Source organism: Boleophthalmus pectinirostris, unplaced genomic scaffold (genome assembly GCF_026225935.1).
Source record: "Boleophthalmus pectinirostris isolate CB_2022bp ecotype Guang Dong unplaced genomic scaffold, ASM2622593v1 HiC_scaffold_13, whole genome shotgun sequence".
Taxonomy (NCBI): Eukaryota; Metazoa; Chordata; class Actinopteri; order Gobiiformes; family Gobiidae; genus Boleophthalmus; species Boleophthalmus pectinirostris.
The window spans coordinates 21,760,226-21,786,963 of NW_026571036.1; the positions used below are offsets into that span (position 1 = coordinate 21,760,226).

At 37.7% G+C, this 26,738-nt stretch overlaps 1 protein-coding gene across 1 annotated transcript in view; it reads right to left on the reverse strand.

Moving 5' to 3' along the window:
• The window catches only part of cnih3 (cornichon family AMPA receptor auxiliary protein 3), a 68,111-nt gene that overhangs the window by 21,769 nt on the left and 19,604 nt on the right, over nt 1-26,738 (reverse strand). The window contains exons 2-3 of the mRNA XM_020925048.2: nt 18,171-18,239; nt 4,877-4,924 (exon numbers count right to left, since the gene is read on the reverse strand). Of these exons, the coding sequence (XP_020780707.1) occupies nt 4,877-4,924; nt 18,171-18,239 (117 nt within the window). The remainder of the gene's footprint in view (nt 1-4,876; nt 4,925-18,170; nt 18,240-26,738) is intronic.

Genomic DNA, 26,738 nt, shown 5'->3' on the forward strand with positions numbered 1-26,738 from the left:
CTTGCACAAAGGAAGAAAGAGATTGATATATTTCACTTACATGTATACATAATGATTTATGCATGCATCATATGTTTACAGTCCGCATATGCTATCGCTCTATCTTAAAAGAAGCTGCGTGTTCACTTTTAATCACATTTTGCAAGATGATTAGCAAGTCAGTCCATTTATTTACTGCTCAGCGCCTTAGGGGTGTTATAAACAGTCCCTGAATAAAAGTATAGCCCACCAGTATCATAAAACTGAGCCCAATTAATGACAACAGGGAATGGTCCAAGGCTAAACTAATGTACAATGTATTATTATTTATTCCACGTGTATTTTCCAAACTTGAAATCTGAGCCAAAACTGCCTTAAGATAACTGCATTTTGTTTTTTATCAGTTTTTTTTTGTTTTTTGTTTCGCATTTGTGTTTCATCTGTCTTGATCTGTTGATCTGTTGTGTCGTGAAAAGCATTATACAAGTGTTATGAATTATTATTATTATTAGGATCTTAAATCATCCGAAACATGCACAATAAAATCTTCCAGCTAAGGTAGTCCTTGACCAAGCCTAAGCTCAGGATTTGCAGAAGCCTCCCGTCTCGCTGCTCCTGACAGGTTGCCCCAGCCACACTGAAGGATGGGTCAAATGCAGAAGTTTCCTCTGGGGGAAAATAAACTGTACCTTAACCTTACCTTAAGAAGGAAGAAGAAAGGTCAAAAAAATCATTATCAGAACATGCATTTTTTAAGCTGGGAGAAATTACTGGAGAAGTTGACATTGACACTGAGCTGAATATAGCAGGAATGTGGCCTGACCCTCCATTCATTACAGCTCAGGGACAGAGGAAGAGGAGTTCGAGACAGGCCCAAAAATACAGAATAGGGACTAATGAGTGCTCAGGTTTGCCCGTCTCCCATGGCAACGAGCCAGCTCATCCTCCAAGCCCTGAGAGCGTATCTAATGAACAACACGTAGACCTGCATCTCCATATCTGTGGAATATGAACTGTAGCACGGCAATGGGTTATATATTTAGATCATCATTATCTCAATTTAAAATGCAAAATGTGTATCACAAAATGTCATACTGCATTGTAAAGGAGCATGTCAATATGGAGACGAATTATAATTACACAGAAGCTTATGGCCCACACTATGCATTATGCCAGAGGCTAAAGTCTGGAATATACAGACAGTAGAATAATGCAAGAAAGCCAATTATAAGTATATGATATGATACAATCAAGCTCCACATTTCATTATACAACTATAATTCTATATTTAGAACAGTAAGTAAGTAGTATAAGATCATAGTCTGGGTCCTAGGTTGCTACAGAATGCACACACACTATAGACTGTATAAAGAAGTGGACTAAGGGAGTGTGACATGACCCAGAGTGTTCATCTCCACTCAAATGAAGCTCACAAGACTAATGGTTACAGGGGCTAATTTGGAGCAGAGTTCCGTATCAGGAATAGAAATTAGTAAACAGATGTAGAGCAGGTTAACACAACGATTTTAAGACCAAAATGACGAGGCTCACTGCAGCAGTTACAAAGAGAGAGGTGATAGTTTTTCAGTTGAAGTGAATTGGAGCCAGAGTCGATGGAGGTGGAAGAGCACCCATTCCCTTTATATATGTTTGTTTATTTTTGTTTGTTTGTTTATTTCAACTTCTAGTCATTGTCACAGAAGAACCTCGAAATTGAGTTTGGAGCATCCCATACATATACAATCTATGATACATATATGCATGGCAGTGTAAGGCTGAATACACATAACATTTAGACTTTTTGTAGAAGAAGCAGTGAATTGCCACTGTTAAAAATCGCAATATGATGTGACCTTTAGTTTTAACAGGGCCAAGGCTTGAATTTATTCTTTGCAAAACACAGTTTAAGAAGCCAGTCTATTTTAATTCTGTAAAAATATTGTGTCACCTATTCTACTGTGATCAAATCCACCAAACAAATCTACTGGATGACAATACATATGCATTATGCTTTTACACTTTATCTTTGTAATCTGTTTTTGGCAAATCACTCCTCGGTAAAAACAAATCGGTTTTCTCACCAAACAAGTTCCCTCATTAAAACATGCTGTTTTTGAGCATTGGTTCTGTATTACACAAAATAGACTCTTGTGAGTGTTTAGCCGTGTTATAATGTTGTCACCTCCTCAAAAACATACCTAGAGTTGTGTTGTTTCACTCAGACATGTTTGAGTAATCTTGAATTATCAGTGTATCTGCATCTCCAAAGCTCCAAATGCTCTGCTCCACCTTGTTAAATCATGTGTGAATGAAACAAAAACACAACTCCACGTATGTTTGTGATGAGAATACAACATTATAACATAGATCAGAAAATAGAGTAATATGGGCTTTCTAAGGATTTCTGGTGATTTTGTAGTGACACAGTTTACACATATCTGAACATATTATGCTTAAACACTCACGAGTTTTAAAAAGTGTTTGTCTTTTGGCCCAAAGCAGGAACATAATAGAAGTGTCACTGGTGCAGTCTGAGGGGAATGGACTTCATCTCACCATTATTCTGTATTGATTTAGTCACTTCATGAGCATTACTGAGGCTGGTCCCTGACAAATATTGACTGTATGGGACAATTAAGGCTTGAATTGGATGTTTGTTGAGAACACTTAGCTGCACAGGGTTGTTATGGTCGATGATGTACTGTAGTTTCAGTGTGGTGTGGGAGAGGACAGTAAGTTCCCAGGGGCCCGTGCATGACCTGAGGGCCCCAGTAGCATATGATCAGCCGAGTATCAGAAACAGATGCTACACAGTTTACGGTGACAGCAGCTGGGAGGATACAGTACGCTAGGGCTGCAGTCAACTAAAGGAATTTGTAGTCGATTAAAGACGTGTTCTGAAAATCGATTAGTGTATAATGTGGCAAAAGCTCTCAAAACTATTAAGTATATCTATGTATCTGATCCAAACTGTACTCACAAGACTACACCTGCATGGGAGTTTGTGCAAAAACAGTGCACGATTTTTCAATCACCATTTAAAGGTTTACTGTGTAACTTTTCAGGTGTAGGGTCCGTCAAATGCTTTTCTCTGTGGAGATGTTATTGCTTTGTCTGGAATGTTTCACAGTATGGTATTAAACCTTTCTATCATCATGGAGACCAAATGTTATGTTGTTGTTAATGTTATGTTGTGTTCAATTGTAATTTGTTTTGTGTGCTCTAAATTATTTTGCTGGCTGTCCTGGATCCTGCTGTGGGAGCCCTTGTTCGTGATTGGTGGAATACCTTTACACCTGGCCAATCCTGCCTCACCTCCAGACTCCTCCCCCTATTTAAGGAGATTGCCAGCGCCTGTTGTGTTTGTGTTTGTGTGTGTCAAGTTGTATAGTTTAGTTCTGTTTTGTGCCTTTTTTCATTTGGTCACTCGATTCTGTTTGTGGGCTTTACTTTGGGAACTTGTGTTTTAGTTTCGTGTGTGTCCCTTTAGTTAATTAACCACTTGTTATTGTGTAAGCCTGCGTGACCCGTTTTGTCGCACAAAACTCGTTCTGTTAATTCTGTTGTTTTGTTTCTTAGTTTAGGGTATGTTCTGTATATTTTAGTCTGTGTTGTTAATTTACCTTTACATTCCTGTTAATTAAACATTATTTAATTTATTCAATTTTTCCACCTAGTTTTTTTCTTACTTCCCTGGCCCCAACAAGCTGGATTGTAACACCAAATCAGACCAAGTTACAGTTCAGATCTGTAGAGAGGGAATTCAGCTAAACGTCCAAATGCCTGTTTTTCTAGGTATTTTTGAGCTATAAAACACCTGTTACACACTGTTAAACAAACTGTTTAACATAGTGGAACATTCCAGGCAGTGCAATGACATATCTACAGAAACAAGCAAGTGATGGAACCCCAAACAAAACACAGTGCACCTTTAATCTTTGCACTGTTTCTCTTTATGACAAAACTATATCTTTATTTTTTCATTTTTCTTGTACATATACAATAATTATGCCTTATACGAAACCAGCCCACACAGTTTTTAAAATTAATGTATCTAATAAAATGTACATAATTATAAGTATATAATTTAATATAATTTATGTAATTTCCATTGTGGATCAGTAAGGTTTATCTCAGTCTATGTCAGTTTGTTACTAGCACATTATACTTTTTCCTTTGTTCTGGTAGGGTCAGATGAGTGGTGAGAAATGTCTAAAATATTCATGCTACAAGGTGAGGTAAAGGTGAGCCATAAATTCAACCAGGAACCTTCCTAAATCTGTCTTCTCTCGCTGTCTGCATGCATTATCTGATTTCTGTAGTTATCAGATTATTGAAATGTAATGTAAACAGTCACATATCTAATGTAAGTAATCTGATCTCTGTCACATTTTTCACATCTCTGTAGGCTTTGACCAGGAAAAGTATACAAAAAGGGCAAAATAAGTTTCCATGCCCAGAAACAAACTTGGACTAGAAACCAAACCTGTCACGATAACACAACAGAGAAATATCACAATCAATCTCAGTAAACAATTTTTTAATATACAGGCTCATTAAAAAGCCTGAGCTCCAACAAATAAACAGCAGAAAAAAACTTACTAGTCCTGGAAGTGACTTTTTCAACCCTCTACAGCTCAAATCTTACCATATTACATAAAAAAGAGCAGCAAAAATATGAAGATAAATACTGAGCTCCATTATATATTGTTTTAGCTATCATATATTGAACAATAGGTCAGTATAGGAATTACTGTGACTGGCATTAGGAGGAATATAAAAATAAGACACCACTAAACCCCCTGCTGTGTTATAAATGCTAATCACTCTGTCATAAGTCTATTAAAACCAATAGCTCCATGTTCTGTGCTCAAGATGAAGTCAAAGCCGTTCTTACCTTTCGCAGCAGGTTGCAGATCCTCTCAATGTTCCGCAGCCTCTCCCTCTGAAACACACAAATACATTTTTACTTTCCACGTAAAATTGAAGAAAACAAGTTGGCTTTAAAACAAGAATATTTGGTCATGTAAATCAAAATGCAACTGTGATTTTTACCGGAGAATATGCAGATCAGTGGAAACTAAGCATTTGTCATTGTATTTTTTTTCTGTATTCCCCAGTTTAGTTTGTAATGTGGTCTATTGTGTGACTAAGGAGCAGAACACTTAATTATGGAAAAATAAACTTCTTCTGTATTTGATTGTTTCTATTAAGTCAATCTGGCATCTGCAATGACTGGAAGCTACAAGGTTTTCAACGAAGAGCTGTATACCTGTCTGTATACCTGCCTACCTGTATGTATGTTTGTTGTGGATGTTTTAAGCTTATAAAGAGAAATACAGGCTATAGATTGGGTCCATGTAACATCACAATACTGTAAAATCTCCTGTTCAATATGTTTTCTATCAGCAAATTTGATATACCTGAGTTAGAAATTTTGATAATTCTTCCATAAATTGCCCATGAATAGACCTGTCATGATAACACAATTTGAAGCACAATATCTTGCGATAGAGATATACTGTTTTTAATGATGTCACAAAGCAGGATAATCCCAATAATTTTTTTTTTTAAATATACAGTATCATTAAAAGGCCTGAGATAATTAGCCATAGAAGTTATTTATTCTACTCTCTACAGCAGGAGTCTTCAATGTTTTTCAGGCCAGGGACCCCTTAACTGATGGAGAGGTGGAGCAGGGACAACCCTACTATATATATATATATATATATATATATATATATATATATATATATATATATATATATAATATATATATATATATATATATATATATATATATATATATATATATATATATAATATATATATATATATATATATATATATATATATATATATATATATATATATATATGGCATACAATTGCCCAGTGTCTTGTATAAACATAGCTACACACTGTTATTGTACATTCAGTACTGGGGGGGGGCCATCAAAGTCCAGGCTTATCCTGAAATTATGAGATGAAACTATCCATCTCCAGGTTAAGTCTCAACTCATTCTATGACAGAAATAAACCTGAGTCTGACCAAAGCCACTCAGGCCTGAAGTTTAAGCTGCATTTTGTGTGAGCTCCTGGTAACTCTGAGAAGGCCAGATTAATGAAGCAATGACATCACGGAAAATGGGCTCAAATTGTGATGTTTTTGATGTTTCTAATAATAAACGAAAGAGGACCCACAGCATGTACAGACAAAAGTTTGGAGTTTGGACACTGAACTTTTCCGGTCATTCTGACCTGAGGAGGGTGAGAGGAAAGACACGACTCCCCTCCCCCTCCCGGTCGCTCTGCAGGTAGAAAGGAGGCTGGCTGTGTAGTGCGGGGCCGGGTTAATGTGGGCCGGGGAATGAAGTTGTCTAGCCCCTTCCTATTGCGCAGAAGTACGTGTGGAGCTTAAGTTCCTGCTGTGCATAAAAGTGAAGCTGTAACGGAACTCTTCACATGTAGCCTAGAAGAAACGATAAAATCCAGACCGACAGGGAGCGAGAGACGAGGGGATGATGAAAGGAGTGCACAGCTAGAACACACTGAAAACTAGTTCATTCTCATCTAAAAAAAAAAAGTCTCATCAACCAAAGATTTCGTGACACCCCTGTTGAAGACCTCTGCTCTACAGCTTAAATCTTATTTTATTACATAAAATGCCCCAAATCTCCACTATTGCAAAGAAAAATGACCAACAATAAATACTGAGCCCCAAAATATATTCCATCTTTCTTATACTGAACGATAATTCGATATAGTAATTATGGTGGCAGGCCTACCCTTAAAGTTATACAGAAAGCACACTTCAACAGTACAGCGGCCACCTCGGCTCTGCTCCATGTGTTGTTAGTGAAGTGTGATATGAGTGCCTGTGATGTGTGAAAAGTCTAAATCAGCAGTTGTTCGAGTGCTGCTGACGCCACCATCCAGTCCACCAAACCTTTTAACTTCGTCATGTTTTATTCACTCATTTCTCTGAAGCTGTGTGGAGTGGACTGCCAGTGCTGTTCCTACATGTTGGCTTCTTATATAACAGATCGATCTATGAGGAATGGCTGTTTGGGCTCATTACAGTTCATTAAATCAGACCAGCGTCAATAACTGTAAAGCCTCAACGATATACACAATAAACGAGAAATGCATGTCAGAAGTACAGCAATCCACGTGTAAAAGTGCACTGTGTCATTTTTCTGGTGGAGGGTCTGTCAAATGCTTTTCTCCATGTAGATGTTATTGCATTGACTGGAGTGTTTCACAGTTTAGTATTAAACTGATCTATCTTCATGGAGACCAAACCTGACCCATTTACAGGTAAGATCTGTGGAGGGGCAACCTCGCTCACAACCAGAATGCCTGTTTTTCTAGGTATTTTTGAGCTATAAAACTACCTCTAATTTAATAAATGTAAGGTAGAGCTGTTTAATGTCATACTGTGGAACATTACTGACAGAGTGCAAGTTTATCATTTGAAAAAATAAATAAATAAAATTTGTTAGGGCTGGGTATTAATAAGAAGTTGCTGATACGATATATACATAGATACATAGGCCATAATACGATACATAGACATACAGTGAGCTTTCGGTTGGATAAGATATATTTAAAATCAATTTGACTCGGTTCAATAAAAAATAAAGGCCAAATCATGTCTGTGATACTAAAAGTCTTTGTTAAACCACTTCTTGTGCAAAGTTCATACATTTTACTCATCAAAACAGTGAAAATGTCAAATGTTTTGCACAAACAAGTTTCCTTTCTCTGAACAAGCAACAAAACTGTAGTGCTGTAACAAAATAATATAGTAAAAAATACTCTTGGTGATATATATCAATACAGCTGCCCACGATATCGATATTGTATCACATTAAACAATATGATATATCAATATTTCGATATTTTTGCACACCCCTAATATCAGTATAAGGTATTATGGGGTTGCCTGTTTAAAGAAGAAGCACATATTTTTACAACACGCATGGCCTTGAACTATATCCATAAATAAACCAGAAAAACAACACACAACACATCTGACACACAGACCAGATATGTGAAATATTGATAGGCAAAACACCAAACTCATGTATCTGAGGTAAAAGAAGTCCAATATATTTTATTCTAAGTGTCCGTGTTTGAGAGACACAAGGATCATTCCACACTGTAGTGTCTGTGCTTTATGTCACACCCACACTCCTACTATATTTGTAAGAAATTAAAATACAACAACATGTGAGAATTTGTGAGAACTTTAGAAGCAAACCTCAGGCTTTCATGTCAGGCATAACTTAACTCATTTAATAGTTTGATTTCCTAAATGTTGGTATATTGATGCTAAAATAGTGGTGATATATTATGTTTTAGATGCAGTTTGTAACTTGGTGGTCCAGAATGCTTTGCCTGGAAAGTTCCACAGTATTTATCTTTCATTCTTCTTTTTTGTTTTGTTTTGTTTTGTTTTAGCTAGCGGCCCAGCTGAAACGAAATGCAATCCCGCCAGTCACTTTCTTCACAGACCAAAAGGGTGAGTGACTGTATAAATCGATGGGAGTTTCAGTACGGTCAAAAGTCTACACATATCACTGACCCTGCTCCAATAATCCATATCAATACCACAGTGCATTACTCCTGTTACATATTATTGACTGAAACACTACGCTGAGTCATGGAAATGCAAACAGACTCAAAAGTTCACCTCGGGAGTCACTTTGTCAGAAAGGTGAGAAGTTGTACTTTTCCATTGTTTCCACAGCTTCTCTAGGGAGCTGACCTTGTTTCACTTTATTTTAGATGTTAGATGTTGTATAAAAAAGAACGATGCAGCCTGATGGGAAAAGACGCATTAGAATGAAGTACTGCATATTGTACTTAAGATGATTAACAAGTGTCTTTGATGGCAGATATACTACTCTCTCTTACACAAGATTAAACTTTGAAATATGCAAGTCATTGTGTATATTTATTTTATTTTTAGTAACATGAGCAAGCAGAAATGCAGTTTGTGGTTGTAGAAATTTGAATTTAAGTTCTAAAATGCAAATAAAAAGCAGCATAGCAGTGACATTACAAATAGTAATTAATTGTAACAGGATTTACATTTTATTATTTTTTTTAACTTAAATTATACTGACAACTTTATATGTAAATAAACAATTTTGAATTATACATCATCCACATTTGGAATTACATTGATATTTCTTTTGCTTATTTTATTTATTTAGACTTATTTATTGAGTCTTTATATAGACAGGATGGATGAGATACGTGTGGGTCAGTTTGCATACAGCATGGTAAGTACAACATTAATTATAAAAAAGTCTTTAGTTATGAAATACTGAATACTTTGAAATGTATTTGTAACATATTGTATTGTTACATGGTCCAATCGAATCAACTAAAACTGTACTCTGAATACTGAATACTTTCACTGTGAGTTGCATTATATCATATAGTAATAAACATGACATAAAAAACAAAAAAAACAAAACTATACTATTTATTAATCACTGATGACAGAAAGAAATTTGCACACACCACAGGAGAATAATTAATAATTATTCCTATGTTTTATCTGACTTACCTTTTTTTTTTTTTTTTTTTAATTAAATGTACACTTTTTTAATTGTATCCTTTGTGCAGCAACTTTGAGCATGTAGAAAAGAACGATATAAATAATAGTGTTGTAGAACTCAAGATCGGTCTTGGTCTTGAGACTGGCCTCAAACACATTTGGTCTCGGTCTTGTCTCGGTCTTTAAGGAGTTTGGACTCGGTCTTGCCTTGGACTCGAGGTCTGACACTTGACAAGGGTGATCATATTTCATTACGGCCGCTGTTGTCGGCAATTAGAAAAACAGGCTTAAAAATCCTACCTACTTTTTTCACTTTCTTCACAGTTTTTTGTAAAGTGCAGGTGGAAGCGGGATTAAATAAGGGGGAAGGGTCCAAAAAAGGGCCACAGAGTGTTTCAGTGCAGTACAGTTTGCTTGGCTTATTTTAAGCCTAAATAAACATTAATCAGATAGAATGAAGATAGATTTATAAAAACATGGGCCGTGGTCTTGGTCTTGTCTGGGTCTCGACCTTTAAAAGTCTTGGTCTTGTCTCGGTCTCGATCCTCAGAGGTCTTGGTCTTGTCTTGGTCTCGGAACCCTGTGGTCTTGGACTGGTCTTTGTCTCGATTATACTGTGTAGTTCAACGACTGATGTATTGCTTTGATTTTGTTTTATTTTGCTTTGATTGACAAAAGTATTCTGAATATCACCAAATGAAAAAGTAACTGTATCAAAATGCTCTCTGCCAATAGTTGCTTTAGACCCAACAAAAATCAATATTTTAACAATGTGACTCTCCAACTGATTCCCCAACTGATTTTCCATCTTTCCCCTGTATCCGTGTAGTTCCTCCTGGGTTTACATAAGGACATGTAAATGTATTCCCCCCAACCGAGTGTCAGTGTGAGAGAGTGACTACCGCTACACTCCCCTCCAATGTCTCCTCATTAGAACACAATTAGTCTGATGGCTCTTTGAAGCCCTCCTCCACTGATCCACTTGACAGGCGTTACAAGGAGATGGGAGCTTTAGCCTGCCCTTCACCAGCGCACCCGGCCCAATTAAGACCAAACTCCATGTCAACCGAAACATCGCACCGTATGTTGTGTGTCCAGATGTTGTTGTCATGCGGTAAAGTGGGCCTAAACGCTGTAAAGTACATACCCTTGTAGAGAGCTGTGTTGAGTGGCATAGACAGGCGTGCAGTAGTGAGATGGAGTGATAGGAGTGGGGATTTAAATGGCTTGAAGAGGCTACTTACTCAAGCAGTCAAAGAGCATTGGATGAGCACAGGGCATCAGTAACCATCAAATATGTGTTTTTGAATAGGGTTGTAAAGCTTAATACATTTTGATTAGGGGTGTTAGCTTCCAAATAGTGCAATAGTTTTGGAAAGTTGACAGATTAAAATAATAAAGGTTTATTTTGAGCAGTAAGTGATCTGAAATTAAGATTTTTACTTGTTTCTGCATTGAAAGTCTATAAATAAAACAAGATAACCCTACCAATATTTGCCATTTTAAATGAATAATCAAAAATATAAATTTATTCTGATATTTTTCCAAACTCAGTCGTATTAATTTAACACATTTTAGTTCACATTTTGTTTATTCGATGTTCTGAGATGTATTCAGTGATATGATGACAGGGTTACCCAGCCGCTATTTCACTGGCTGCAACAGAGTGATGTCATCAGTGGTGCCAGGAGCCTAAACTGGGGAAGCAGCAGGACAGGGCCGCACCTGAAGATAGTGACTTGAGCAGGCGTGAGTGAAGACGCTGCACCAAACTTTGAAAAACTTTTTAAAAGGAACTTACTTGGCTTCATCTTCAATTAAACTTGTCTTATAATGAGTCACCATGGAAAAAGAGCGACTATCACCACGAGTGCACCTCCCAAACAGAGCCCCAGTCATACGCTGTTAGCAGCCGGACACTACTGACAATATTCCATGGAAAAATGTATGGACATTACCTCAAAAATATCTCATCACCAACAAGCAAAGGGAAATCTGATACAAACTTCTACATCACCGTTATCTGCTAAAGAATCATCTTAGAAGGGCAATGGACACAAACTGTACAGTCCCTGACAAAAGTCTTGTCGCTTATCCATTTTGCAGAAACAAAAGCTTATAACCTGACTTTAAATTAATCGATTGGTTTCAAAAATGTGTCATATGAAAGCTAAAACCCTCCCAAATTATGCTCAATATACTAAAATAAATTTGCTTCACTGAAGAAAGATTGATCATTTAATGAACACAGAAAGGTCAGATTTTGGCAAGACAAAAGTCTTGTCGCCTTGTCATATGATGCACCCAATCCTAGATTACAGCCTCATCTGTGATCAGTTACTGATCAATCAATTAGTGGGTGTGTATAAAAAGAAGCCCAGCACACCAGACCTTCACATCAACTGCAACTTGACCTCTGACAACATGCCTAAGATCCACCCTGAGACCAAAGCGTTAATTATCAAGAGGCTGAAGACCAGATCCACTGCTGAGGTGGTGACACCTTCAATGTGTCTCAGCGTCAAGTACAAAGAATAAGAAAAAGATCTGAAATGACTGGAGATGTTTTTGACAAGCCCAGGTCCGGCAGACCCCGCAAGACAACTGCTCGGGAGGACCGTTTGTTGATTCGAAAATCCAAGGCCAGCCCCTTTTCCACTGCAGCAGACTCCACCAGGCCTGGTCACCTCAAGTCCCTGTGTCAACCAGAACAGTTTGTAGAATTCTGTCTCGAAATGGCCTCCATGGTCGAATCAGTGCACAGAAACCAGCACTAAACAAAAGGCAATTAAAAAACTGTGTGGCATTTGCCAAGGCCCACAGCCTGCTAAAAGGATGGACACTGGAAAAGTGGCAGAAGGTGGATTTCTCAGATGAATCCTCAGTTGAATTACATCACAGCCACCGCAAATATTGCAGGAGACCTACTGGAGCCCGCATGGATCCAAGATTCACCCAGAAAACAGTTAAATTTGGTGGCGGAAAAATCATGGTCTGTGGTTAGATCCAGTATGGGGGTGTGCGAGACATTTGCAGGGTGGAAGGCAATATCAATAGCCTAAAATATCAAGAAGTATTAGCTCCTCTTACATTCCCAACCATAAAAGGGGTCAGATTTTGCAGCAGGATGGTGCTCCATCGCATACTTCTATCTCTACATCAAAGTTTCTCAAGGCGAAGAAGATCAAGGTGCTCCAGGACTGGCCAGCCCAGTCACCAGACATGAACATCATTGAGCATGTCTGGGGTAGAATGAAAGAGGAAGCATGGAAGACAAAACCAAAGAATCTTGATGAACTCTGGGAGGCATGTAAGACGCTTTCTTTGCTATTCCTGATGATGATCATTGTGGAACCGCATGGATGCGTCCTTCAAGCTCATGGAAGTCATACAATGATATTAAATAATGGATCTCTCACAGCACCACTACTTAATTCACTGACGTCATGCAACATATTTTTGTATTTGAAGTAAATTATTTGTTCAATTTTCTGTAGGCGACAAAACTTTTGTCTTGCCAAAATCTGACCTTTCTGTGTTCATTAAATGATCAATCTTTCTTCAGTGAAGCAAATTTATTTTAGTTTATTGAGCATAATTTGGGAGGGTTTTAGCTTTCATATGAGACATTTCTAAAACCAATCGATTAATTTAAAGTCAGGTTATAAGCTTTTGTTTCTACAAAATGGATAAGCGACAAGACTTTTGTCAGGGACTGTACATTTTCCAAACTGAAAAATGAAACCACCTCTCACTTATTTAGAACCTGCCCAGACTCTGTGTGTTTTTGGAAACAATTCATAAAACATACCAAAGCTGAGACTAAACCTACGCCCTTGAAAGGAAGACCAAAAATAAGATCTATGTATTACACAAAGTTAATTGAATCCAAATGGGAACATTATGATTGGTCAGAGTAATTACTTGAGCACAGTTGCTACATTCACACTACATCAGATTTGATATTAAACCAGGACAAAACCCAGAAGTAAAACAGCACTAGACCACCGGTGGGTGACAGAAAACTTTCCTAGTTTGGAATATCTTGGTCCATTTCAGAAATATGAGACCACATGATAATATTAATGGAACTGCTATTGTTCTGTGTCAAATACTGCTTTCTAGTCAGGAATGTTGGTCTATTGTCCCAGGTCCAGGCATCTTAGGGACCCAGAATTGGACCCTGTTCCTATTCATTTATATTAGAGAGAGGCCCATGTGAGGCTTCTTGCCCCAACCTCCCAAATTTCTGTCAACAGGCCTGATAATATTGAGAGAAAAGACATCTATCAAACCTTTCCTAAGTGTTTTAAAATTTCAGTCATGACAACACTGTTTGACTGTGACTAAATCAGGACTAAAACTAAACCAAGTCTCTATCAGGACTAAACCGGGATCAAACCAGGACCAAACCAGGACAAGTGTGAGCTGAACCATGAGGAGTAATTGAGGCGTTTATAATGGCATGTTCTCCCTGCAGAGACAGACTCAGTGTTACAGATGTTTACATTATTATTATAGAACACATTATAGACATGCATGAGTGTCTCCGCTGTGCACATAAGGGAGGGGGTGTTTACATATTTAGATTCTTAACGCTCACCTGCACTTCTATAAGCAACATTCACACTGGAAATAAGCATTAGACACACAATAGAGTCCATGTAAAGGCCTATTTCGTAATGTGACTCCTTGTACTCCCACAGAAAGAACCACTGGAGATTACACATTGTACTTGGTTTATATGTACGAGTGGACTATATAACATTACAACTATCTGGAGTCCTCATTTATTTTAATGAGTGGAGATTATTTATTGCCAGTTCATGTTCCCAAAGGTAAAATTTTGTAAGCTTACACAATATGATTAAATTTTATATGCGCTACTGACCCTCTACTTACAATGCTTTAAAGAGGCATAAGAAAGTGTGGAATCTAACTATAAGGACATGTCATAATTTGGGTACATTCTGTATATCATGGTATTTTCTTAATTGAATCAGTCTGTATACACAGGCCATCTATATCAATTGTGAAAATGCTATGTCCAATCAATATTAAAGGGCACATATTACACTATTTCACACTATGTTCTGATCTCTGTTATAATGTTTCGTCATCCTAAACATACTCAGAGTCGTGTTTAATTTCATTTGCACATGTTTAACTCACAAACCCTGCGTATTTAGACTGAGTTCTTCTCTCAAACTGAAAACCACCTTGTGAAGTAATACAGGAAGTGCTCCATTGTGTTTTAAACTCCATATACTTTCACTGGAATCACTTGGATAATTTCAGACCTGGAATTGCCAACCTCTACTAAAATAAAGGTAAAAGATAGCAGGTAACTTGACAATTACTACTACTTCATGACATCACAAGGTGGAAAAGAGTATTGAGCTTTGGAGATGTAGACAATAATAGACTAAAAATAAAGGATTAATCAAGTATGTGGAAATGAAACAAGACACAACTCCAAGTATGTGTCTGATGAGGTAACAGCATTATAACCTGACTTAAAGCTCACAAGAGTACATTGTGTTTAATATAGGACCTTTAAAGTAAAACTAACATAATATAAATATACTGTAAGTTTTACTGCCTATAGGGGTGTGTACATTTAAACATAGCTGTTCTATATATAGACTAAAAGGTCCATAGCGCTAAAAAGAATTACCCGTGGCAACACTTTGAAAGGTCCTGCTCCAGTTCCCCTATAACCAGGACAATCCTGGAGTTAGTTCCACTCTCTGAGATCCATGATCCATTTTCTCTGCTCCCACTGTTCAGGGCAGGGGGACTGGGGGCTACAGAAGACACCACAGACAACTCACAATAATTCTTGCCTATTGTTACTGTGCAGCTGATGCTCTCAACAGTCCCTGGAGGTGTGTTGCTAACTGTGGGCTCTGCTCTGTCTGAGGTTTTATTAGACTTTAATTTGTGCTTCATTTTAACACAATCTGGCAATAAAGAACTGACTTAGTTGGAACTACAACAAATTAGCTTGTTGTCAAACAAATCCTCCTCAAATACCATTACAGGCACAATCTAACATTAGCCAACAGTTTTTCATTTACTCAAACAAAAAAATTAAACATAAAATCAAAACCATGAAAACTTGTTTGATCACTGGCTCCAGAAAATGTGTTGTTTGAATCAATTTAGAGTTTTTTCTTGAGTTTTTTGTAGACAATCAAAACCTTTCTGACAGTGTTTGCCAATGTGTGCATTGTGTCACCATGGTAACTCCTAAACATTGCACCATTAGCAATACATGTAGAACACCCCCAGCATGACGTCACTGCAAAGTATCAATATGCTCGAGTTCAGTGTTACAGGAATGATACTGCAATGCACCAAAGCCAAATAACATCAAAGAATGGCCTTTTCAGTCATTTTTTTTTGTATAATGAAAAAAAAAAAAAATACTCCAAACATCATTGTTACAAAAACAGACAGCTAACAATGAAGATTTGTGTGTCAGGATGAACCCCGTCTGACTCAGTCAGTATAAATCAATGCGTCCACTAAGAGAGAGACCCTGAAAAGGTAACAGAGAGGTAACGACTAGAGAAGACTGTTGGCTCAGGACCACCTCCAGCTAAATGCTGCCATAAGTATGCTAATGTTCTCTGTACTACACATCATAGTGATCTACAAACTGTGCTTCTGTGGACCAAAACCTATTCAACAATTTAAGATCGTCAAAGACACAATATTTTTCTTTCACTACAGAATGATGCTGTTTGCAGTAGTGGTCCAAACGTATTCCTTATTTGTCTCATGAATTCAGAGTATCCTAATTATTCACCGTAGTGAGTTTGTAGGCACATTTCACGACTTTCAGAGGCCAGAGAGATCATAATCGCTGTCATAGTAAAGTAAACAACAACAGGCATGCTAACACAAGCTTCCTGATACTTAATAACTAGATGCAGAGAGGACACAGCGGATTAAATAAATACATTTATACTGGAGTAAGACAAAATTGGCTCAAATACAAAGAAAAAACTGTTACAGAGCCTTTAAATAGTTTCAGTCGATTATCATTACCAATCAAAACATCATGTGTAGTGGTAGATTGTAACCTGCACCATCGCTGTATTAAAATAAACTTTAATGTTAAAACTGTCATTTCTTCTAAAAACAATATCTTTCTGTTTCCATCAGATTTCAGTCCATCCTTTGTGTCCTCTCATCCCAGACTATTTTCTCCAGTCGATACCAGTCCATTCTTAAGTCAAAGTCACCTCCAAACTTCCATGCATTATTAAGACCAGCAGAGGTGAGCTTAAAGCCCCAAGGGAAACTAGATTTACAGGGAGACGTAACACAGTGTTTCACCCACACACACTCCCTATTTAAAAAAAAATAAAAATATATATATATATATATATATATATATATATATATATATATATATATATATATATATATATATATATATATATATATATATATATATATATATATATATATATATAATAAAATATATTAGATGCACTGTGTCACTTCTCGTGCTGGTTGGATTCTTACTGTAAGTGAGCTCGCCCCTCCACAGATCTAACCTTTAACTTGGACTGGTGGCATCACCTACTTGTCTCCATGGAGATAGATAAGTTTAATAGCTTACAGCACAACATTGGTGACAGACAGAAAGTTACACAGTGCACCTTTAAATCAAAATATACTAGTAAACTAACAAAACAAATAATAAAATCAAACCATACATTTCTTTGTGTTTTTTCCTCAAATAATTTACATTCAGAATTTTATATCCTACAGTGTGCAATTTGTGTGCAAGTGCTCTTAACTAAAAATAATAAATTAAACAAGAATAAAATTAATTATTTGGATAATCCTATATTCCCTTCACACTGCAGTGAATTCAGGCTAATCCTCTTTACGAGGCTGTGAATGGTGCATTGTAAAATACAGTGTTGCCTCCTGTAATCACAAACACACAGCTCTGGAAAATACTGTACAAAATAAACAGAACAGAAACATGGGCTTTGTTTACAAAACTGCAGTATCTCTGTAAAACTTTAGGGGGCAGGAGTGCTACTTGGATGTACACAGATTGTGCAAAATTGTCCTTTTGGTGCTCTTCAGTGTAGGGACCAGTGTCAAATACAAAGCTGAAAAAGCTGCAGTATCGCGATTTACACTAGGCTATGGCAATTGCACTGATGAATGGTTTATTATCTTGAAATTCTACTTCTTATCAAGTGCTCGTTTCATGAATTATTATAAGCTGTGTTGAGCAACTTTTCTGGAGGTGAAGGGTCCGTCACCTGCTTGTCTTCACTGAAATACTATTACTTTGTTGAATGTTCCACTGTAGAGATTAAACCTATCTAATCTACCTAATCTATCTCAAGGGAGACAACTATAGGTTACAATACAGGTCACATCTGTGGAGAGGCAACCCTAATCGCAGAGAGAATTCTTGTATTCTTGTTATTTATGTTTAATGTCAGTATGTCAGTAAAAGCAATATATGAGAAATTATAAATACAGCCAGGAATACAAAAGTGTAAGTGTGTAGCTATGTTTAAATAAACGAGGGTAAAAAAAACCAAACATGGTAAATGTAAATAGTACAGGAGACGTACCGCGTGGAGAGGGTTTCCCTGATCGATGGGGACCTTGAAGTCGGCCTGAAGCTCGTCAAAGGCTGTGATCTGGAACAAAAGCACAGGATATAAAAAGTCAGAATTAGATGTACTTGAATATAAATAAAAGTGGGTACAGTAAAAACAGAATATCGGCTCTGCATTGCTTAAAAAAATATACTTTAAAAACAGTAAACACATAATATACTCCATACAGCTGTACAACAAATCAGCGTTATGTAATAGATAAACTTATGTCATGTCAATCACTATTTCACCTTTGCACTGTTTCTACTTCCTCCCTCTTGTATATAGCTGAGAAATAGTTGTATTACTCTATTTCTGTATTTTATTTGTATGCATTTATATTGTTGACCTTTGTTATTATAATATATTGTGATATTTGAGCTACTGTATCCAAAAAAATTCCCTTTTTGGATCAATAAAGTTTGTCTAAGTCTAAGTCTGATGGAAGTAGCTGCATTTAAAGGAGCTGTTCATGGTACTTAAGGTGCTGATAGGCCTTTTTATTTTGTCCTGGGGCTGCTAGATTACAGCAAAAATCCTTACATTTGAACTCAAGATGATCAGAGATTATGTCAAGTTAAAGATGCACTATGTAACTTTTTCAGTAGAGGGTTCACCGCCTGGTTGGCCCCATTGAAATCCAGTGTAAATTTGACTTGAGTGATTTAGTGTCAGATTTTGAGTGCGGAAATCATTCAGAGCATAACTAAGTAGATAGATTTTTCGTAATTATAATCCTGATTCATGTGTTAGATTAATTCCGCAGCCCTAATAAAGCCGGTATTACTCACTGAATATTGCATTTGTGCAGTTTGGAGATTTCCCATTTTCCTGTAAGCCCGATGATGAAACAGAAAACATTATTAAGCAGAGTCCTCCTTTTGAGAAGCCTCCCAGTGAGTCATGCTGATGTGTCTAATTGTGCGCTCACATCTGAATCTGAACAGACTGGATCGGTGTCGTCTGAGTTTACCACCCACTGCTGCACTGGGGGCTCGCTCCGAGCAAAAACACACGAGAACATGGCACGATGAGCAACAGAAGGAGACAAAACTGATGAAAATGACTGTGCATCTATGTGATAAGCATGTTAGAAATCATCCCAGGGCTATAAACGTGAAATTAAAGGGTTCAGATTACGCTGTTTTCTGATCCATGTTATAATGTTGTTTCTTCATCACAAACATACCTGGAGTTGTGTTTTGTTTCATTCACACGTGTTTAACACACAAACCTGCATATTTAAGATGAGCTCTTTTCTCTCTGTTCCACTTTGGGATGTCATGTGGTAATACAGGAAATTTCTGCTGAACAAAAGGTAAAAGGCAACATGATAACACAAGGTGGAACAGAGCATTTTGAGCTTTGGAGATGTAGACAGCCTAATTATAAAGGGTTATTCAAACATTAATGAAACAAATCACAACTCCAGATATGTTTTTAATTAGGTAACAACATTCTAACATGGCTAAGAGTCAATTTTGTGTCTTTTTCGAGTCCAAAAATCAGAGTCAGAGATTAAGTACATGCCAGAAACTGCTGGAGATTAAAATATAATGATTTTAACTGTGTTTTGGCCAAATGACTTGTAAGGTCCCACAAATCAGGCAACTTGAAATGTTCCATAATGTGGCATTATACAAATCTATCTCCCTTGCATTTTGAGCTTTTTTTTTTTAACCAACAAGAAACACCTGCACACAAACATACTACAACATTTTTTTAATGAATTCATCTTGAGAAAAATGCATTTATTCACTATGAATAAGAACCCAGTCTAGCCTAGGATTAACCCCACCCTAAAGCAGATCTAGCCTCGGCCTAAACCCGGCCTAAATCAGGCCTAGCCCAGGTCAAATCCAACCTAAATAAGGTCTAGCCCAGGGCTAAACCCAGCCTAAACCAGAGCTACTTTAGGATTAAACCAGGGATAAACCAGGTCTAGCCCAGGACTAAACCCAGCCTAAGATAGATCTAGTGCAGGATTCAACCCAGCCTAAACCAGGTCTAGCCTATGTCTAAACCTGGCCTAAACCAGATCTAGCCATGTCTTTATTAGTCTCATAAGACAGTTTAGACAGACCTGTGTTACAGTATACTATAAACCCCACAGATTCTTTTCACAACACAGTGACAGCGTGGACACGGAGCAAAGCCTGACATCACATATTCAAGATTTATATTATAAAGTTTTATCGTTTGAAGTGATTAAATGGCAGGAATCTCAGGAAACTTTCTTACAAGCTATCAGTACAGTATCAGTACAGTACGTGACACCCATCCACAAAAGAAAGACTCTGAGCCCTCTGCTGATATGTCCTCTGCTCAAGTGGACATAAGCCTCACAAAGACTGACATGTGTCTTAATGGTCAATGTGCCCGTGGCTGTCGGGCAACGACAAGAAAAGCTGCTCACCAAAGACTTAAACATGAACAGTTCAAATGACTCTACGCCTTGTCTGTGCTGCTCCTCTGCTCTGGGACTCTTGTGTTACTGGAACACTACAGTTGACCTTTCACCTGAATAAGGCAAAGATTGAAAAGTTGCTTATGCTGTACTGCGGCTGTGAGTTGTGGGAGTTGAATGCAGTGGCATGTTATTTTAATAAGAGCTCAATTCTAAATTGTAAAAAAAAAAAGCAAAATTATCTAGCACTGCTGCATTGCAACTGTTCTCTGTTCAATCTTCTCACAATTATGAAATTTAACAGTCCATTCTCCTGAAAGACACCAACAGAAAAAACAAGTGTAAAATACACAGTTACAGTTATAAATCAAGAGAAATATTTAAGATTACTATTTACAAGCACAACCACACAATATCAGAAGTAATACAAGCAATTATCAATTTAAACCAATACTGAAACTTAGAATAAAATTCCTAAAACCTCTTTGACTTAACCTCAGTGCCACAGCTCAGTCCCTCCAGATGCTCCCACTGATCACCTGTGAGTAAGATCACTGCACGAAAGCACAACTAACACAGAACAATTAACAAGGCTGACTTGTTTATATATATAATAAAAAAATAAAAATAAAAAAAAATCCTTAATTTGGACTACATGTGGAATTTTAAGAAACAATAGTGAAATGACTTAATCTGGTGCTAGTTTTGATGTTACCAAATTAATGAAGCTGTAGTTGTCCCCTTGGGACAAATTTGGTGGTTGCCTTCATCATAGATTTAAATGGTTGTAACAGATAACCTGACCTGTCAATGATTATTTCATCTTTGCACTGATCTTCAATCTATAGCTGAGATATATTTGCAGTACTATATTTCTATATTTTATTTTTACTTGTACATATACATTTATGTAAATATGCTTTATTTCACCAGTCTCGGCGCTATTTCCCTACTTATTTTGAATGTATTGTTACCATTTATATTATTGCTCTTTGTTATTATATTATATTGTGATGTGTGAGCTACTGTGTCTAAATAATTTTGTGGATCAATAAAGTTTGTCTAAGTCTAGTATTGCACTATACAGGCTTGATAAGTCTAGTATCATAATTCATTCCCTTCATACTCTGTGGTAAGCTTCTTCTGTAACCACACCAGCCCCGGGGTAGACTGACAGATGTGACGCTGACAATCTACACCCTCTGCCCCTCCGACCACAACTAAACCCTTAATAACACACATCATTCTACACAGGCAAGGGAGGTGTCTTGCACAAAGACACAACAACAGTATTCATTTGGTCTGAGCTTTAACTGAACAACTGATCTTAAGGAGTAACAGATCAGGGGAAATAGACCAAAGACCTCCTCAAATACCAAACAACTAATAATACAATCATTTACTCATGTGGTTCCCAAGACACCAGAGGCAACCTGTGTGAAGTGTCTTGCTTAAAGACACAATGTTTGTCATTATTCATGTTAATGGAGATCAGTTCTGCAGAGTGTGGCACCCATTTCTGGATTACATTTGGCCAAATCTTTCCACTGCACCATTAAAAGGACTCTTGTAGGTTATTTTCTTTTTATAATCTTGTCTTTTATTCCTTGAAATCCATCCCACCACCTCCAATATTTTTAAATATTTTTCATTTTCTATTTTTATTATTATTATTTTATTTTTATATAGCATTAGAGATGTCCAAGCTGTTGTCTGTTCTGTTGTGTTGATATGTTGACACTTGGGTTGTTTGTTAAAGGTGCATTGTGTAACTTTTCTGGTGGAGAGTCCATCACCTGCTTGTTTCTATGGATATGTTAATGCTCTGCCTGGAATGTTCCACAATATGACAGTATGACATTAAACAGCAGACAACTCTACCTTACTTTTTTTTTAATTTTTTATTTATTACATGTGGTTTTATAACTCAAAAATACGTAGGAATTCTGATTGTGAGTGGGATTGCCTCTCCACAGATCTGACCTGTAACCTGGTCTGGTGTGGTCTCCATAAAGATTGAGAGGATTAATACCATACCAGACAAAAAAATAACCATACCCTGCACCAGAAAACTTACGCAATGCATCTTTAAGTTGATAAAATAATAAAAAAAATACAAAATGTTAGTGTGTGGTATATATATTTTTACACTCTTTTTATTAGCCCAGGCTGCAGTAGTTTAGGAGGAGACCGTATGGATAGGAGGCAATCCCCTATTTATGCATATGAGCTTGCTCGTTTGTGCCTGTGGGAGCCCTGTGCATCAGAATGACTGTCATATGTGTGAAACCCGGGCGTTTGAACACGTTAACGGGCGAATGGGGAATAGAGCAGTGAGTTGGCGGGGGTGAGCTGGCGGGGGTTCAGAGGCTGCCCCCGCGCTCACAGCACTCACAGCAGCTCTCCACACATGAGTATCCCCAGCGGTGGTCCTGGCTCATCGCCTCGCTGCCGTACACTCATCCAGTTGCCCGGGGCGATAGCGATGCACGCCGATCTAATCACGAAGAGGAGATCTATGCATACAGAGAAGGCTCCCCTCCCCTACTGCTCAAACAAATGGTAACTCAGACCTGCTCGCTGTGAGGCTAAACACTTTAAAATCATAAAATACTACAGGGACACTGCCAGTCAAGGGCACAGGGACTTGGAGTGAAGTAGTTAAAATGAAGCTAAAATCAATAGCTGCTGCTTTTCTGGATGACGTGACATCAGAAACTAAGGATTTTGAGTTTGAAAGAATTAGACGCTGTACTGAAATTCAGAATCAATCAGAAAAGTAAGTGAAAAAAGCCAGTCCAGTAGCCATTTTCTGCTATACTCTTTCTTCCATCAACCTAAAACATGCACAGTAAAACTTCCACCTAAAGTCCAAACTAAGATACCGGCACACCAACCGAAAATGGGTCCTAGGTCACCGCTGTTGCCCTCCACTTCTGACAATTTGCCTCAAGACACTGATTCAAAGAGAAAGACATATATCAAATGCAGAAGACATATTTGTCCATGTGGACAATAAAGTTCATACAAAAATAAATGGAAACAATATTATAACATGAACTAAACTAGGACTAGACATATACAACAATTATTACAATCTATGAACACAAACGAGTTTTATAGTGCCTTAAGCAACTACAACTATCTGGTTCTTCTGAGGCCACACTTTACTGTGATTGGTTAAATCCACCTGTTACTCAAACTGACCAATTGAAGGAGAGAATGAGGGATGAGTTTGATCTTCATAGGGACAGTCCGGATTTTTGTGTTGATAGAATAATGTTTGAAATAAAAGTAACCTTGCATCGCATGAATCGTTGCATCCTGAGGGACTATTTTCTCATATATCAGTCCGCCACTGCCAAGCTTTCTATCAGGAAGTACAACTTGCTGCTGCTACTCAGACATAAATCCTTCAAATGCAAGGTTGGTTTTACTTCTAAAATTATTCTATCAACATAGACATTCACATTAATCGTCTGGCATTATAATTGTTTTGTTTCGGGTGTTTTGTGGAGTGGGTAAGACTGTTTATAGTGGCAGGCTAACTATGGACATTGACATGCGCTAGCCTAGCACCAGCGACCTTTGCAAATACAAGGATTGGATGGAATATTTTAAAAAGTGTCTCCACACGTCTCCAACACTCTGGATAACTGGGAAATCAGGTCCAATGTCCAAAATTTCAGACTGTCCGTTTAAAGGTGCACTGTGTAACTTTTTGATTGGGGGCCTGTAACGTGCTTGTTTCTATGGTTATGCCATTGCTCTGCCTGACTTTAAACAACTCTGCCTTACATTTATTCAGTTGCAAGTAGTTTTTTAGCACAAAAATAGTTCAGGCACTGTGACTGTGACCAGAATCTCCAGAGATCTAGTCTGATTGCCAAGAAGAAAGAACCCTCCACCAGAAAAGTTACACAATGCACCTTTAAGAGGGACTGATAATCTAGTTCCAAAATGTTCAGTTTTCATGTTTGTAGAGGTTTAAACTACAGGCACAACAAGATTTTTTATTTTTTTCCCCATAAATAGACAGCATCATTTGTTCTTTACAGAAGACATTCTATTATCTAAATGACTTTAGCCTTTTCAAATGTAATAGTAGTGGTGACTCAACTTTCTATTTTAATTCAATTATTCAGCCCTGACTGAAATAGTATATTGCAAAAAGGATCAGATCACATCAATCTTATATTTTCACACATATCACCGAATCCTTAGCCTGATTCATCAGCCAGTTTCACTTTGTGGAAACCATCTGACCTTGCAGCATTAGGATTCGTTCACTTGACAGTAGATGGGTACTTTTTTTATTTAACCAATCACTGCTATTTGGTCGTGACATATGTAATGTGCTGCTATCGGGGCTTTTCCCAAATCCTGCAGGACGAAGGGCAATAACGTCTTTCCCCTTGATAAAATTCACCATTCTCTTTACTCTGGTTTTAAATCCTCAATCTCGGGAACTGTTGCCAGCACAGAATGGATGGCTTCATCTACATCCATCTCGACCACTTTGTTTTCTGTTGTGCTGTACCACAAAAGGGACCCAGACAGGCGCTTGAGTTTGAAGTCATGGCTTCACACACGCTTCGCTGATTGGCCGGTGCACTATCTACAATGCCTGGGGTTCTTGCAAACCGTTTAGTGTATCCCGATTCCTGACCTAGTCGCTGGAGAGAAATTAAATTGAGCGGAGGCACTAGGTGGCGCCAGCCTGGCTACCGAACCCTAACAAAAAAGAGAAAAAACTGTATATATGCACAGTATGCATCTCTTAACACCTTCTTTTTTCGCAGGGCTATTTTACAATCACCATATCCTGATCCCGAGTGGCGTCTGTAGTAACACATCTGCCTACTCATGTCTGTTGGAGCAGTCTGGCTGTGTTTGACTGAAAACAACACTGCTTTGGTGTGTGTGGGCTGGCGCATACTTACTGCAGCTGACCTCTGGAGGGAACAGTTATCTCAGTGCATGGCCTGTGGCTCTGGTAATGGTTCTGATTCATCATCTCCAGACAGCACACATCACATATGAGCGTGTGTGGAGACGTGATATTTGCAGAGACAAAACACTGTTATGGAGCTATACAGTGTAAGTGGAAGTCATCTATATTCACAGCCTGCAGGTTTTTCTATGTAGGACAGGTCATTACTCAAACTAAAAACAAAACAAAACCCCCAGAATGGCCCTGATACGACATTCACCCCCAAACAATGGATATATACACTATTACACTATAAAGGACGTTGTATGCAAAAGAGGCTTTTATGAACACACACAAAGGGGCGGATAATCAAATCTAAGGCAAAACAAACTAATTTTTCAACTAATTTTTGCCCCATGAGAGATTTTGATTTGGAATTCAATTCATACATCTATTATTTTAAGTTTTATCATTTGGATGAAAAAAAAAAAAGACTGGGTAGAGCTTTTCTGAGTTTGAAAGCAGAATCATTCTTTCATTACTTTCTCATTTATTTTAGAAATATTCCCATCCTCTTCTCCCACTTCAGACAGTCAAAAAAATAATAATAATGATGAACACACACGCACACACACGCACACACACACACACACACACACACACACACGCACACACACAATAATAAACTGAGTTTAATTTCTTCCAGTTGAAGTTAATGCCTTTCACATCATAAAGTATAATGTAAAAACTACTATATGAGAGAGAAATGAAGACTGAAGGACTTCACCAACACATTTTAAATTTGACTTTGTTAAGTGATATCCTACCAACCCTACCAGGATCTTTTTTTGTCCAATCAGACACGTAGTTGGGGGAGAACCATGTAGAGACTATTGCCTCACACTATCCCAGAGATTTGCCATTTTTGACGGAAGTAAAAAGACTAAAGAGACTAAGTAGGCAAGGCTGCATGGTCACCCACACCACATACTCCAGTAGAAGCAAGGTGGGTTAAGAGTGTTGCCTAAGAATACAATGACAGCATTTGCCAGCCTGTGGGTCAGTGGATCTGATTAATGGACAAATGCTCAACCAGCTGAGCCACTATCACCCTAACATGTGCTATGTTCTTCAATCATGCTTTCAAATAAGGTACAGCACCTACAAATGTTATGATCTTACCAAGCTCCAACCCAACCAG